Genomic DNA, 16,663 nt, shown 5'->3' with positions numbered 1-16,663 from the left:
ATTATATTTTAGGTTGCTGAATATACTATTCTCGAAGGAAAACTTCAAAAAACCCTAGTTGACTTGGAGAAGCGAGAGCAGCAGCTGGCCCTTGCAGAATCAGAGGTACTCTATTCATCTATCATGTCTTTATTTCACAGAATCCATATATTAAATTCATACCATTCATTTGTTTTTCCTTTGTACTGTATAAAGTATATTTCATGGAAATAGTCTTTCAGACATTATGGAGAAAACTGCTATTCAACTAGGTGAAGCATGTTTTATATGTTAGAAGGTGAGGAATTAGGTAGAAAACTGTTTGTTATTTGAAATTCTTAACTATTATTCAGTCAGTTTTGGCTGGCTTTTGCAATAGTGGAGATTTTTGGTTACCTTTGCAATTATGTGGAAGGAATGGATAGTTGCACTACCTAGAGAAAAGAGAAAATGTAGTGTAGGCTCAGGGACCTAGAATCATGATTTTGTATTTCACTAAGAAGGGAATATACCTCCTTCTTGCCTATTGAAGATTAGATCCCAAGAAAGGATAAACTTACGTTAGTACCATGCCTAGTTAGCATTTTTGTTAGGTCTTATTAAATTGTACCCTAACTACTTTTTTAAATTACTATAAAGTTCACCTCAAATTATTAGAATTTCTTCCTTGTGAAATTTATATGCCCCTTCCTTACCCAAATGTTTCTTAAAATTTTCTCAGCATATCACCCTAGCCTTATTTCTACACATTTTCGGCCATTTCTAAATTGATTTAGATTGTTAAACCTAAACATAATGTGTATTTGTTCCTAATACTAAGGCTTTGTTATCTTCTATGTGATTAGGTAAAAAATAAGAAGTTTCTAAAGACGTAAAGAAACTTGGGCATATTTGCTTACATAATAAAATGGATTTATTCAAATAGGGGTTTTAAGCATTTAGGGCCTTTTCAATTGAATTTATGCATCATTTTGGGATATACTTTGTATTTTAGGAGTAAATGATCGAAAATTTATAATTTCAATACACTTAAACATTAACTCTCTAATACCTGAAAATGATATAAAAATCACTTCATAAAATATTCTGAACATTTGACCATATGTAAGGATAATAGAATATTGACTAGTATAATGCAGGTAGGAATAGGTCAGCCTCTTAAAGATGTACCTGTTTTAAGCTTCAGAGAGAAAGAAGGGAACTGAAATCAGAACGTGAACGGAACCTGCAAGAACTCCAGGACTCTATCCGTAGGGCCAAAGAAGATTGTGTTCACCAAGTAGAACTAGAAAGGTTGAAGATGAAGCAACTAGAAGAGGATAAACACCGACTTCAGCAACAGGTTGGATGAAAATACCTGTCATCTCTTTAAACTTAGAGTTTATTTGCATTCTAGAAATAATAGAAATCATTCACTAAGGAGTTATAAAAATTCCCAGTAATTTGGATTATTAATCACATTTACTACACTGAGAGTCAAATGTAAGTTGGATCTCCTTTTCCTGAAAGCTGAGGACTATATTGGAGTAATCTTACTTCCCTTATAATTATTTGTATGAGATTGTGCTATATTTTAGTTAACTCTCATCTTAAAATTTTTTGCTCCTTTGAGCAAATGTAGATATTCTTCATATATCACTTGGACCAAGTTCAGTTAAGAACCAAATTTCATGAGAGAATTGTCTGTGCTCCTTTCCATTTTCTCACCTCTCAACCCATCCACCTCAGCTTTCCATCCTCATTGTCCCAGCCAGCCAGTTGTCAGAGAAGCCACCAGTGGCTCCGTCACTAAATTCAGTGGGTGTTTTTCATTTCTCATCTTACTCAAACTTATTGACAACATCAACACTATTCTTGTTTTTATATATTCTCTTCTCTCAACTTCTATAACACCACTCTTCTTGTTTTTCTCTGCTTTTCCGGCCATGCCTCAGGTCCGTTGCAGGTTTATTTTCCTTTATCTAGCCATTAAATGTTGGACTTCCTCCAAGCTCCAGACTTACACTGTGCTAAACAATCTTTTATTCGTGCCTGTGGTTTCAGAGACAATCTGTATCTCTGAGACTTGTGCATTTATATCCCAAACCTTTCCTTTGCACTCTCAACCCAATTATCTCATTGCCTTTTAGACATCTCTACTTGGGTGTCTTAAAGGCATTTAAAACCCACCATGATCCTCCTATCCATACTTGACCTTGCTGTAAGTATTCTTTATGTCAGTAATGGACCCCTGTAACCTGTTCTTCCTGTCGCAGCCTGAGTGATATTTTTGAAATTTGGAATCATGACACCCTCCTCTAAATTCAGGGTTGTCTTAACGCTCATAAAGATCAGAATTACTACCTTGCCCTACCAGTCTTTGCATAGTTTGGACCCAGCCTACCTCTCTCACCTCATCTCCCACTCTTTCACCTTTTCTGTGTGCTCTCCAGCCACACTCGTCCTCTTCAGGTCCTCAGGCATACCATGCATGCTTCACCCTTAGGATCTTTGTGTGTGCTGCTTTTTCTTGGCCTAGTGAACTGTACTAATCCCTCAGTTTCCAGCTGAGGCATCACTTTCCCAGAGAAATCTTCCCTGACCCCTGCTGTCCAAGTCTAGGTCAAGTTTTTGTTGTATGTTTTCTTGGGGTATTATTCTCTTATTCTATTTCTTTATGATATGTTGTTACAGCAGTTTGTTTTTATTTTCATTAGTGTGATAATTTGATCAGTGTCAGATTATTAGTTCCATAAAACTGTGTCGGTTTCTGTCTGTATGGCTGGAGCCCAGCCAGTCTTCAGCACATAATAGGGGCTTAATAAATATCTGCTGGAAAAAGGAAGGCTCAGGCTTTTAAAAATGAAGCTTATCTGTCTTGAAACATGTCAGTGTAGATTAGATATGTATGATGAATGCCTCTGAAGTCTTTAGTAAATCCTGGCATGAAGAATAGTTTCCATAGCAGTTCAGGGTCAGTTAAGATCATATTATTTAGGTGGTTATAAATATAAATTTGATTGTTATTGTGGTGGTCGCATGTAAATTTATGAAAGATAAAGTTGTAAAAGTGGGCAATTGTGATGGGATTCGCCAGTAATGCTTCTCTTCTACCACTTATCAGGGAGATTCAGCCATCTAGAACAAAGGCTTCTAACATGTATTAGAATCACCGGGGGAGCTCATGAGAAAATCCACGTGTCCACCCTGTCCCAGACTGGTATAATTAGCTTACAACGTTGTGGGAAGAACCTTGGCGGGAAGAACTGGTATTTTGGAAAAATTCCCCGGGGCACTTCTAAAACATAAGCTAAGACCTGGGGAAAAAACTGTGGTGGGCAGCAGAAGTTTCTGGGATGCCCAAATTGCAAAGTCCATGACTGTAAACGTTTCCCCTTTTATATTTTAGGCCCTTACTCTGAACCAGGTTACATGTACTATACACACAATTCTAACTGGACAGGTAGAAGGGACAGATAGATACACTGTCAGTGCAAGGTGATGAAGATAAAGTATATATATTCAAATATGTAAAGGCAGTTATCGGAACTGAAAAAAATCAATGTAGTTTATAGGCCACTTAGCAAAGGAAAAAGAACCCAGTATGCCTAGTAGCTTGATTAGTAATTCTTAATAGTAGATTGATAATGTCCTGAATGGTCAAAAAATGCCAAATATTAAGTTTATTAGTTTTTGTTTAAAACAAAAATGTGACAGATTCTTTAGAGAGGTTTCTATTCAACTTTAAACAAAATTTACATGTTCAAAGAAGTAAACTTCAGTTATATGGAAAATTTCCATGTGTGGGATATTCATTACCTAAAGATGCTAGATAAATCCTAATTAGAATTATTGATAATTATTAGCATAAAACAAGAATTTATTATTGGTAATTTAAGTTCCATTTTTGCCACCAGTTTTCTCAGTATTTCGCATTTAGTTAAGTCAGTCTTAAAGAGATAATTGGGTTATCTAAAGATGGCTAGTCATATTGGTGTATGTTTTCAGAAAGCATCTTTAAACAGTGCTTCTTTGCATTTGGTTAGAAAAATCCCACATTTAAAAAAAATACCTTTATATCTTTTTTTCTTTTTCTTGGTAGTTTTGAAACTGTTCTAAGGGAAATTACAGTGTTTAGTCAAGGCAGTCTCTCTTTTTTTTTTTTTTTTTTTTTAAATTTAAGGAACTATTCATTAGAGCATCGTTCAAGGGGATGAAAAGATCTGAATTCTCTTCATGCGTCTCCTAGTGCCTAGCTCTTTGGCACTGCCTCAGTACTTTAGCTCTTTGATCCTCAATTTTCCTACCTGTAAATATGAAGGGACTGGGCCAAATAATCTGTAAGTTGTAATAGCATTGGAATTATGAAATTCATACAGTATCAAATTATAGGAACGATAAATACTGCATTAAAATTACTTTCATCGATAATCAGGTATATCTATAATGCTCAGTCTTACATGTTGCATTTTTAAAAATTATTTTCAGTATTTTTATAAACCGACTTTTCCATTTGCCATCCAAAGTTTAACAAAAATGTTCTCAAGATACTGGTTTTATAAGAAATTTCATACTCCTGAAAAGTTTTTGTATATTGTTAATCAATTGTATTGTTAATCAATACAATTGTACAATTGTATTATTAATCAATTGTATTGTATATAGTTGAGTTACTGAACTTTTAAGATTACTGGAGATCTTAATTTTCTTCATTATACTTTATGTATTTTCTAAATTTTCTAATATAAACATGCCTTAAAGTAAGAAAAAATGACACTATTGAATTGAATTCTGTAATACTAAACTTTGCGTACTGCTGTTTTAAAGTGGCTATAATTTTTTTTAATACAGCTCAATGATGCTGAAAATAAGTATAAGATTTTGGAAAAAGAGTTCCATCAGTTCAAGGATCAGCAAAGCAGCAAACCAGAAATTCGGCTACAGTCTGAAATAAATCTTCTCACTTTGGAAAAGGTACCCATGTCAAGTTATGGCAATTTAACTAGCCTTACTGGTAAATTTATAAAATAAAAAATGATACTTGCATATACAATGTAATAACATTTAACTGTAGTATTCTGATATCAAATAACATATCAGAGAATTTGAGGCACATGACATTGTCAATACTTGAATTTCATAGCTTTTATCAGTTTATAGCCTATACTACAGTCCTTGGTTACAGACAACAGAACTGAGTAACTCTTGGACTAGAGGAATTCACAAACCTGTCAAGAAAGCTAAAAAACCTGGGGGAAGCAAGTCATGGGCCCATCCTGTCATAAAACAGTCTACTCAGGATGCTACTGTTGGTGCCATGACTGCCATGTCCCTGGATTCTGTCTCCCCTGATTCTAGTGTTAGGCTGTTGAACTCTCAGTTTTGCAGTAGCCATTGTGAATACCCTCTCTCCGTATTAGTGCCCTTTAGATTCACTGTCTCAGGTAGGAGCATGCATTTAAATCACAGGTCTGTACTCTACTCTTAGTTTGGAAGAAGCGATAGCCATCCTATTTTGCTTTCTGCGGTTGGAAGCCAGGTCCTGACTCTAATTTGTATTGGGATTCCCCACAGACAGAATGTTCAAGTTCTAGGCATTAAAAAATGTGTACTATCCAACAGACAATCTAAGTTTGACAATATGAGCTCTTGCATTTTAGAGTTTGATAAATTTTAGGCATTATTAAAAAGATACAGCAGACTTAAGAAAATAACAGAGTTAATAATAAACAGGAAAATAAGCTTTAGAAGCTTAAGGATTTAATTGTCATGGCAGCCATTGCCTGTCTGTTCCCACTCAGCATTGTAGTGAAGGCTTCCTTGCCCTTTCTCTTCTGTAGATTCAGCCACTAGGGGACACTAACAGAAGATTGGTAGATAGGAGTTGGGAAGATGCCAGAGTAGTTCTTTCTTCTCTCTCTTTCTGCCTCTCTACCTCCCTTATTTTCTCTGGCAGTAGTTACATCTTTTTATGGTTCCATCTCCCACCAGGCATCCCTTCTCCAGCTTCCTTTAGTCAGTCTCCACTGTGGTTCTAGCCCACTGGACATCCCCAGTTTGTGGGTTGCTTGTATTAAGAACTACTATTTCCTGGTACCTTTTTGTAGTCCCTCCTACCTAGGAGAGGTGGGGGCTTCTTGCTGCTGCTGATTACTGGGTTGCCTCACCATATCCTCTTTGGCCTTTCTGCTCTTCCTTTATCTGTTGAACCGGTTTCCTGTATTAAATTGCTTCTGATTTCTAGATTCCTGGCAGGATGCTGATTGATAGGGTTGGTTTTTCATTATCCAGCAAAGTTGTATGCTGTTTATGATACCATGCTAAATGCCATTATGAATGATTCAGAAATGTTCAGGATACCGTCAAGTAAATAACAAGTTACAGAAGGAGACGAGGAACATACCCAAATAATTATAGCAAAAGGCAAACGAGCAGATATCGTCTAACTTTCTCTTGCTAAATGCCATGAGTCCAAAGGGAAAACAAAGTCAACTTCTGAAATCAACACACTAAGTATAAAGCAGGAATGACATTGTATATGGAGCCTAAGAATAGGTGAAACTTGAAATAGGTAAATATGTGGGTGAGGTTATTCCAAAAAGAAGTACTGAACAAAAGCATAAAAAAGATTAAAATATCTGTTGCATATTTGGATAGCTGCTTGACTAGAACCTGGAGTCTAGTCATTATAGTAGTACGGTTTACCCTTGAACAACATGAGTTTGAACTGTGAGGGTCCACTTATACACAGATTTTTTTCAGAAAATACATTCTGCAGTACCACATGACCCGTGGTTGGTTGATTCCTCAGATGCAGTACCACATATTCAGAGGGCCAACTGTAAAGTTATAGGCATTTTTTTGACAGCATGGAGGATTAGCATGTGGTACCCCTGCATTGTGCAGATGTCAGCTGTAATTTTAAAATAAATATAGGCCTGATAAGAGAATGCTGGAAATAAAGGTAATTTTCAGCCATATGAGGGAAGAGCTTAGAGGTTTGCTTAAAGAATTCATATTTCATCTGGTAAGAAAAGTCAAAGATTACTCTCAAATTTATAAGATTGGCTTAATGGATGTTAATATTAATAGAAATGAAGATTTTCGATGAACTTCTTTGGAGGGATGGAAGTTGTAGGGAATTCAGATTTTAGACATACTACATTTGAGATGCTAATGCAGTAATCTAAGTGAAGGAGTTTAACTAAATGGTTAACAAATGAGAAAATACAGTAGGGAGAGAATAGGGCTAGACAAACAGATTTGAGAATCATTTGAATAAAGTAACAGCTTACAGGTATATGCAATTGCTTAAGGAGTGTTTAGGAAGGCTAATTGATGATAAAACTTAGGGGGGACGTTCAGCTTTGAGAACAATCAAGAGTTGAGGAAGGAGGCTAATGAGATTTAGAGAAGTAATAAAAACAGTCTAGTGCTGTGCCCAAAAGGAAAGGGGGAGTTTAAAGAATGAGGAAGTGAAAGTAATCTTTCATGATGGGCAAGTCAAGAGTGGTTGAGGAAAGACCCCCATGTGTTTGGCAGTTAAGAGGTCACTGATTTTTAAGAAGCCAAATTGCAGAAGGTTATAGAAAGTTTGGCTTTGAAAAGAAAACAAGAAAAGGGCTTCCCTGGTGGTGCAGTGGTTAAGAATCCACCTGCCAGTGCAGGGGACATGGGTTCGAGCCCTGGTCCGGGAAGATCCCACATGCCGAGGAGCAGCTAAGCCCGTGAGCCACAACTACTGAGCCTGTGTGCTGCAACTACTGAAGCCTGCACACCTAGAGCCCGTGCTCCACAACAAGAGAAGCCACCGCAGTGAGAAGACCACGCACTGCAACGAAGAGTAGCCCCCGCTCACCACAGCTAGAGAAAGCCCACGCACAGCAACGATGACCCAACGCAGCCAAAAATTTAAAATATAATAAAAAAATAAATTTCAAAAAAGCTCAGAAGACAAGAAAAAATGTAGCCCAAGGGCCTAAAGCTCTTGAGAAAAGCTTATTTAGAGGTAGGAAAAATCAGAGAATATTTTTAGATTAAGGACAAGAAATTAACAGCAAGGAGAAATTGAAGCTTTAAGAGAGGAGGGGATGGTTGGAGCATAGATATAAAATTTAGCCCTTGATATGACTATTCAAGAGGCAGAAGGGTGCATATAGAAAATTTGGAGACAAGAATAAGAGTGGTTAAAAAAAATTGAGTTGAAAAGGGTATTAACTGCTTTCCTCTAGCATTTCTGAATTCATTAAATGTTTCTGCAGCTTGTCAAGTGCCATGCTATTTTTGGTTCCTCTTCTTACCCCGATATCTATTTAATTGCAAAGTCTTGTTGATTCTGCTTCGTACATATCTGGACAATCTCTTCATTCTCCATTTTTGGCCTTCTCATTTCTCTACCAGTAACCTTGAATTTGAATCAAACTGGACATTTCCCACCCCTTTTGATTAAACCAAATATTAAAGTATTTCTGTTTATATATTATGAATTATGTGGCCTGCCAGAGATATTTGAAGCATTCAGACAATATCTCATCAATTCTCACAAGTTCTCCTAAGTAGGTGTCAAGAGTATTTCCATTTTATCTTGGGGAAATTCAGGGCCAAATATCTCAAAATTGGAACAGAGGGCTTATGATATTCATCTTTTCTGAATATATACTAGATATCACCATAGAAATAATTGTAAATGATTTGTAAAAATTTCTTCTTCCAATTACACTTCTACCAAAAGGATAAAAATCACCAAACATATTACAAATATAAACAGCACCATGAACTTGTTGAGGAAAAAAAAAAGTGTAATGGAAGCGCCTTTATATCAGACCTAATGAATTCATCCACTGTTTTTAAATGCCTAGCAAAACAAGGCTTCTCAGCTCTTTTGAACATTCTTTGTAAGTTTTTTTGGAGCCAGAAGAGGGCAGAATCTTATTTCTTAAGTAACAAAGAGATAAAAGCATAAAAAGGAAGACTTAAGTGAAAAGGTACCTGATTTAGTCTGCAACTTCTGGTTATGTCTGATTGAGAGCTTTTTTTCTTTTCTGTTTACTCATCTCTTCAGTATAACACAAATAGTTCCATTTTCACTGAAATAGTCTAAAAATAAGTTAACATTAAGATACAGTTTTACCAAATGCAATTCTTGATTCCCTTAAGAAGTGAATAATAGTTTGATGTGCTTTTAGCTAGGAAATGACTTTTAGATGGCTTAAAAACAATTGGAACTTTTAAAAAATAAAATAGGGAAAGCATTATAATTTAGTAATGCATACAGAAGATTAAGACAGAAACTAAATTTGTGTATTTAAGAACATTTGGTGAGTATCTACTGTGTCTTAGGACAAAGGGAAAAATGAGAGAAAAGAAAAGAGTAAAAGTATGTTATCCTTTTGGGACCTCACTTTTTTTTTTTTGATGTGGACCATTTTTAAAGTCTTTATTGAATTTGTTACAATATTGCTTTTGTTTTATGTTTTGGTTTTTGGCTGCGAGGCATGTGGGATCTTAGCTCCCCGACCAGGGATCGAACCCACACCCTCTGCATTGGAAGGCGAAGTCTTAACCACTAGACCACCAGGGAAGTCCCTGGGACCTCACTTCTAGAAGAGTTTGTAATATAATTGGGGAGATGACTCAGAGAACCTTAAATGACCATATATAATCGAATACCAGGGAATGTGATAGGAACTCTTTGCAATTCAGAAGTCATTTGGTGTTCAGAATATAGTAGTTTTAAGACAGCTCCATGGAGAGGTAGAATTTGAGCTGAATCTGAAGTTTTAAATAAGCGATGAAGAAAAAGAATCGACAGGCTCAGGAAGTAACTTGGACAAGGTGAATGTAGGGGAGACAAACCCGGTGGTTGGAGTAGAGGGTTTCCTGTTGAGGAGTACCAAGAAAGTAGTAGAACAAGTAGGATGGAAATTCTATCTCGGAGTGCTTTAACATCTAGGCAGAGTTGTTTAGGCTCAGTCCTGTAGGCAGGTAGTAGCTGTTGTAGATTTTTTAGTAGAGAGTAAATTGATGTAATAGTGATTTCCAGGATTTGTAGATGGAATACGTTTGAGGCTGAGCAGACAAGAGATGAGATAAGCCTGAGCTTAGGAAATGGTAGAAAGAACATAAAAGAATAAAACTGGAAAATATTTCAAGGGAGAAATCTATAGTTTTTTGTGACACATTGGAACTGGGGAATAGGAAATTAGAGGCAAAGACAATGCCATGCCTCCAGTAGAGAATTAGAGTTGTGGGTATATCAAGGATAGAAACAGGGACATTGAGAATCAGTGAAAGTCTGTGCTTGGTCTTCCCTAGCCTCTGAATTGACTCTAGGTCCTGAGCCAAGTTTTAATTTGAGTCTATAACTTGGCTTATGATTTAAGTCAAAAAAGCCTTCCCGAAGTCTCATGTCTACGCACAAAAAGGGCTCTTAACTCGAGGTCTTTGAATGCCCTGAAATTGTGTCAAAATTTTGGTTGTGTACCTTTTTTTGGGAGTTGGGTCCATATATTTCTTTAGAATCACAGAGGCATCTGTATCCTTAAAAAAAGTTAGGCATCACTGATTTGGTAGTTTGGGGTAAATTAGAAAAATGATGTGTAACGTCTCAGATTTGTTAGCTACAGGTTTTTTTGGTTTGTTAAGAATAAAGACATTATATATTTTGATTATATATGCATTTTAAATTAGTGTGAACTACTGTGTGAATATCAATGCAAATGTGAGTTATTTTGATAATCATGGCAAAACTGATAAAACCTCCCCAGCTTTTTCTGATGGAGTCAGTTCAGTGGGTATAAGTGATCTCTCTAGGTTGTCCTAACCCTCATTCTGAGGCTCGTCCAGGATACTGTACCTTCTCCAAGACCCAGGGACATGGTCACTTTTATAATTGAATCCTATTCTTTTATCACACAGTCATAAAACAGATTTTTGCTTTTCCTCTGACATATGTCCTCTTGTTAAAATTACCAACTAATAAGTATAAGTCTTTAGGGCATAAGTGGAAGAGATCATCTTTGATAATCTCAGAGTATTATTCAACTTAAGATGTATGAGTATAGTTGTGAAATGTCAACACATTTAAATCCAAGCACTAGGGATTTGTAAAGCAGAAAAGACCTTGACTCCATGAAGTCATATATTACTGCAGAGAACATTCTGGTCTTTTGTGAAGGGATTTTGGCAATCTGCTTTTCCTTTCATTTTATTTTCCTTCTGAGCTTTCTGAAGCTTGAATTTTTGGATAGTGTCTTCGATTTTATTTTTCTGCAAAACATTAGGAGTTGTGTGTATGGGAAAAACTAGACTTGATATAAAAAAATTAGACCAGTTTAGATTAACAGTATTTTACTGTAATTCATCCATATAATTACCTTATCACTTAAATAGTAAAACTGTCTGTTGGCTACATGAATTTGTTTGGTACTTGGTTTGAAACTTTGAGAGAGTACATTCCAAAACCTAGCCAAGTTGGCTTCAGTTCATACACAACAGATTGCCTGCTGCAAGTATAAATAACCGTATTTTAAAAATCAAATCTATTTCGTGTTTTTCTTTATATATTTGAGGAAAAATAGAAAATAAAAGTTAGATGAGTGTTTTTAGGAGCATTATTTTTCTTACTCTTGGGTTTAACATTCTTAAAATATTTTTGACTTTGTACTCTCAGTAAACTGCCTTCTGATAAAACAGTTCACTGTTCTCAGCATTCTATGATTTTTGCCAAAATAGAGTTATAAAAGTATCTCTACAAGCTCTCTTCAATGTAAGACAAAATTCCACATAATGATAGGTCTCCAACAGGAATAATTTGGTTTCAAGGTTGAGAGTGTCAGTGAAATGGAATGCTAACAACTGCTTTTTGTTATATTAAAAAAAAATGTATTATTCACTCTGTGATCTTTATGTAATATATATGTTTTAAATACATTTATAGCAACTGCCTGGAGGTTAAGACTGATTCAGTTCCTTTTAGTATCGGCTGTTAGGCAGTAAAAATACAACTATATTTTAAACAAGAAAATGTTCATGTGCCATAATATTTACAGTAAATTATATAACAGTTTTAGATGATGTCGTATGTTACACTATATAAACTCTTTTCTTAAGCCAGAGTCTTTGTATATATTATCTTTCAGTGATTGTACACAGTGGTATAGTGTTTCACTTGATATGATTTTAATCACTGTTAGGTTGAACTTGAAAGAAAGTTGGAATCCACAACTAAGTCTAAGCTGCATTATAAGCAGCAGTGGGGACGAGCTTTGAAAGAACTTGCCAGACTTAAACAGGTATGTAGTTTATAGCTAATGATGGATTATTCTTTTTATGTCTTTCTCCCCTGATTTTTTTTTTTTTTTTACAAGTTTGCACATTTGGCAATATCTGTTAGGTTCACATGTCTGTATTTAAATGTCCAGTTCTGTATTTGAGATTAGGCCCCACCCCCCTTTTTTTAATGTGTTACATATAAGATCCTCCTTTATAAAAACTAAAACTTCTTTTTCTTTTCCTTTTTTTTTTTTTTTTTTTTTAAAGCCAACTATCCTCTTCCCCACAGCAAGTTGGGAATAATTTCTACTTTTACTTTAAAAACAATCATTCTTTTTCTCCTTTTACTTTCACTTATAAAACTACCATCCTTTTTTCCTTGGTATTAATTTCCTTCTATTGGGAGTGCCTTTGGGGGGAGAATTTTAAGAACATATTTTAAAAGTCATTCCTAGGAAGACACAGTAATTTATTCATTAAAAAAAAGGGATCACGGGATTTTTGCATAATTTTACAAGGATTTAAAAGTGAGAGTAGTTTCCTAAATTCTTTACATTACTTTTTTTTTCCTTCCTGGTACCAGGTAACAAATGCCATTAGCTTCCTGAGGAATTAACCTTAATGTTGGCTATAATTTCTTCAAATTATTAAGATCAAGTAAAATATGAGCAAGATTTTTATTTTGAATCTCACCTATTTGACCTAAACTTTTAAGGATCATTAGTGGTTAGTTTATTGTAAGTTTTGCTTTTCTGAAATGTGTCCGTTATATGCCGAATGCAATTTTGGTACGTAGGGTCTCTCAGATTTGTATTTTTTTTTAATGTGTCTCCCAAACCATCAAATGTCATTAAACATCTTTGTGGTATTGTACTAAATGCTTACCACCTTCATAGAAGAGTATGTACTAGACTGCCTGAGAATAAATCGTGCAGTTTGCCTTAACATAGCTTTTAGATGAATTGAGATTGTAAGCATAAGTATAAAATAATATTACACACACTGAATATGTTTTATAGATGCTCACAAGACTAAGGATAGATGAATGAGTGGAATAATCATATATAGTACTGAGGGCCTCCTGTGTTCAAGGCACTGTCCTAGATTTATAGTTATAAGTAAAACATAGGTCTTTGCCTCAGGGAGCTTGCAGTTTAGTAATAGGGAAGAAAACTGTAAATATAACATTTACTGCCAAATAGTAAGAGCCCTGAAAAGACCTGTACAGAGTACTCAGGAGGGGAAGTACATCTATTTAATAGAACTTAGGAAAGGTGTCATAGAGGACGAGATATTTGAGATGGATCTCTGGAGAACTGGTTGTGATTTAGGAAAGCTGTGGCGAAAATGTTGTATATACAATGAATAGAATGATTATAGCAAGGAGGCACAAAGTCAGAAAGCATAGACTCTCCATGGAGAACAGAGGAGGTCCCATTTTAGAGGTCATTTCAGGAAATAAGGACTAGGTAGCAGTGGGAACATGACAAGGAGATTATTTTAAAAGACATGGTTTTGGTAGATTCTATACAGTACACTATACCTAATCAGAATGCAGAGTGGAAAGTCAAAGATGATGTCAAGGGTTCAAGCCTTCGTGTCTGGAAAGAGAGTTTTCCAGGATTGTAATGATGGTTATTAAGACAAGAAGCTGATTGAGGCATGGGGAGGAGATAGGACTTGCAGATTTGAACATTTTAATTTTTACAGAAAGAAATTCAGCAAGCATTTAGAAATATGGACTGATGTTGGGAGGATGATTGAGCTTAATAACATGAAGGAATCCTTTTGCAGAGGTGATAATTGAAGATGTGGCAGATAGAACTTAGAATTCTCATGTTTAAGGAGGAAGGAAAGCTGATAAGTGCTTGGTATTATGCTAAGCCCTTCATACGTTTTCATTTGATCCTAACCAAGATCCCTATATAGCAGGTAATATTTCCATTTTATAGATGAAAGAAACAGACTTAGAGACATTAAGTAAGTTGTGCACGATCACACAGGTACTAAGTGATAGAGCAAGGATTAGACTCATTTGACTAGAGTGCGGTCTCAGGCTCTTCCTGCTTTATAATGTTATGGTTTAATTCCATAGAAGCCACATAATGAAAGAATTTCAAATAGAACAAAGTGAGCTGTGGAAGACATTAGGGATTTCTGACAGAGTGAGTATTGAAGCAGAAGAAGTCATGATTTGGCCTATCATAAGCAAGGAAAATGACATCACTGACAGATAGACTAGCTCAGGTAATGAGAATTAAAGTGACTTTGAAAGAGAATAAGCTAATATAAAGTCATGATGGCAAGATATTTAAGTTACATTTAGCACCACAGGGAGGAGTCCCTGTGGAATTGGGAGCAAGGAAATAATGTGGTGAGAGTGGCTATTAAAAATAACAGGATACAAATTCTACCACAGGCAGCATACATAGCAGTTTAGAACATGGCCTTGGAGTCAAGAGAGCTGTATTGAATCTTGGCTGTACTTCTTAACTACCTCTGGGACTTGGGGAATATAATTTCTCTGATTAGTCTCCTCATTTGGAAAATGAAAAATCTTTCCTCACAGGTTGTTCTGAGAGTTAAATGAGTGGTCTGTAAAGCATTTAACACAGTGTTTTGTACATAGTGTATGCTCAATAAATGGTAACTTGTTAAGAGGATATGAGCCATAAAGCTATTGTGTAGTATTCTTGGTTTCAGTCATTGGGGACCTAATCAGATGGTAGCTTTGGAATATTGATGAATAGAACAAATATTAGAAGGATTTACCACTGAGTAGCTGAAAAATGACAGACATCAACCAAAAATAGAAAATTTTTAAGTCTACAGGATAGGAGAATGTTGTTATATAATAGTAGCAGTGGGGAAGTGAGGTTCAGTGTAGTTTGACTAGTAACAGTACTTTGTATATGGATGGTAGCTTGAATATAGATGTTCTGTAGAAACTGACAAAAGGGGGAAAACCTATGTTAGGGCTAATTGTGCAGATATGCAATACTGTCAGTCAGTAGGTGAACTTCCTAAAGTTAGGTGTAAAGAGATGAGAGTGCATTGAGTCTGAAGAAACATCTATAGTTGTTTTATTTGTTTATTTTTCATTCATCAAGTACTTGCACCTTGCACACTGGTAGATGCTCTAGATACAGCAATTCTCTCCCCACAGTAAACTTAAAGTTCAGCTGGGAGGGCTGATATTTAACAAGAACATGGCAGAGTAGTAAGAAATGCAAGTGAAGTTAGCATAAATAATAGAAAATAAGCATTAGAAAAACACGAGGACAGTGGGTTATCATTGTATTTTGTCATTCAAAGCTGAGGGAGAAATGGTTCAAAAACGGTGTTTCAAATATCAGTATTAGAAAAAGGAATCCAAACTGGAAAAGAAGTAAAACTGTCACTGTTTGCAGATGACATGATACTATACATAGAAAATCCTACATATGCTACCAGAAAACTGCTAGGGCTCATCAATGAATTCGGTAACACTGCAGGATACAAAATTAGTGCACAGAAATCTCTTGCACTTCTATACACCAACACCAAAAGATCAGAAAGAGAAATTAAGGAAACAATCCCGTTTACCATCACATTAAATAACTAGGAATAAACCTACCTAAAGACCTGTACCCTGAAAAGCATAAGACGTTGATGAAAGAAATTGAAGATGACACAAACAGTTGGAAAGATATACCATGTTCTTGAATTGAAAGAATCAATATTGTGAAAATGACTTTACTTCCCGAGGCAATCTACGGATTCAGTGCAATCCCTATCAAATTAGTAATGGCATTTTTCACAGAACTAGAACGAAACTTCAAAATTTCTGTGGAAACACAGAAGACCCCAAATAGCCAAAGCAATCTTGAGGAAAAAAAAACGGAGCTGGAGAAATCATGCTCCCTGACTTCAGACTGTATTACAAAGTTACAATCATCAAAACAGTATAGTATGGGCTTCCCTGGTGGCACAGTGGTTAAGAGTCCGCCTGCCAATGCAGGGGACACAGGTTTGAGCCCTGGTCCGGGAAGATCCCACATGCCATGGAGCAACTGAGCCCGTGCACCAAAACTACTGAGCCTGCGCTCTAGAGCCCGTGAGCCTAGAGCCCATGCTCTACAACACAAGGAGCCACTGCAATAAAAATCCCACACACTGAAACGAAGACCCAGTGCAGCCAAAAATAAATTAATTAAAAAAAAAAACATAGTATGGTATTGGCACAAAGACAGAAATATAGATCAAAGGAATAGGATAGAAAGCCCAGAGATAAACCCACACACCCATGGTCACCTAATCTATGACAAAGGAGGCAAGACTATACAGTGGAGAAAAGACAGTCTCTTCAATAAGTGGTGCTGGGAAAACTGGACCAGCTACATGGAAAAGAATGAAATTAGAACACTCCCTAACACCATACACAAAAATAAAT

At 35.9% G+C, this 16,663-nt stretch overlaps 1 protein-coding gene across 3 annotated transcripts in view; it reads left to right on the top strand.

The window, feature by feature from the left end:
• Positions 1-16,663, top strand: part of CEP120 (centrosomal protein 120) — a 78,987-nt gene that overhangs the window by 43,240 nt on the left and 19,084 nt on the right. For all 3 annotated transcript variants that reach the window (XM_029216594.1, XM_029216595.1, XM_029216596.1), the window contains 4 exons: positions 13-105; positions 1,160-1,321; positions 4,810-4,932; positions 12,153-12,251. In XM_029216594.1, the coding sequence (XP_029072427.1) occupies positions 13-105; positions 1,160-1,321; positions 4,810-4,932; positions 12,153-12,251 (477 nt within the window). The remainder of the gene's footprint in view (positions 1-12; positions 106-1,159; positions 1,322-4,809; positions 4,933-12,152; positions 12,252-16,663) is intronic.

The sequence above is a fragment of the Monodon monoceros genome, unplaced genomic scaffold (genome assembly GCF_005190385.1).
Source record: "Monodon monoceros isolate NGI ecotype Baffin Bay Population unplaced genomic scaffold, NGI_Narwhal_1 Super_Scaffold_12, whole genome shotgun sequence".
Taxonomy (NCBI): domain Eukaryota; kingdom Metazoa; phylum Chordata; class Mammalia; order Artiodactyla; family Monodontidae; genus Monodon; species Monodon monoceros.
The sequence above is the reverse complement of the archived record's forward strand: the minus strand, read 5'-3'. Positions and strand labels throughout refer to the sequence as shown.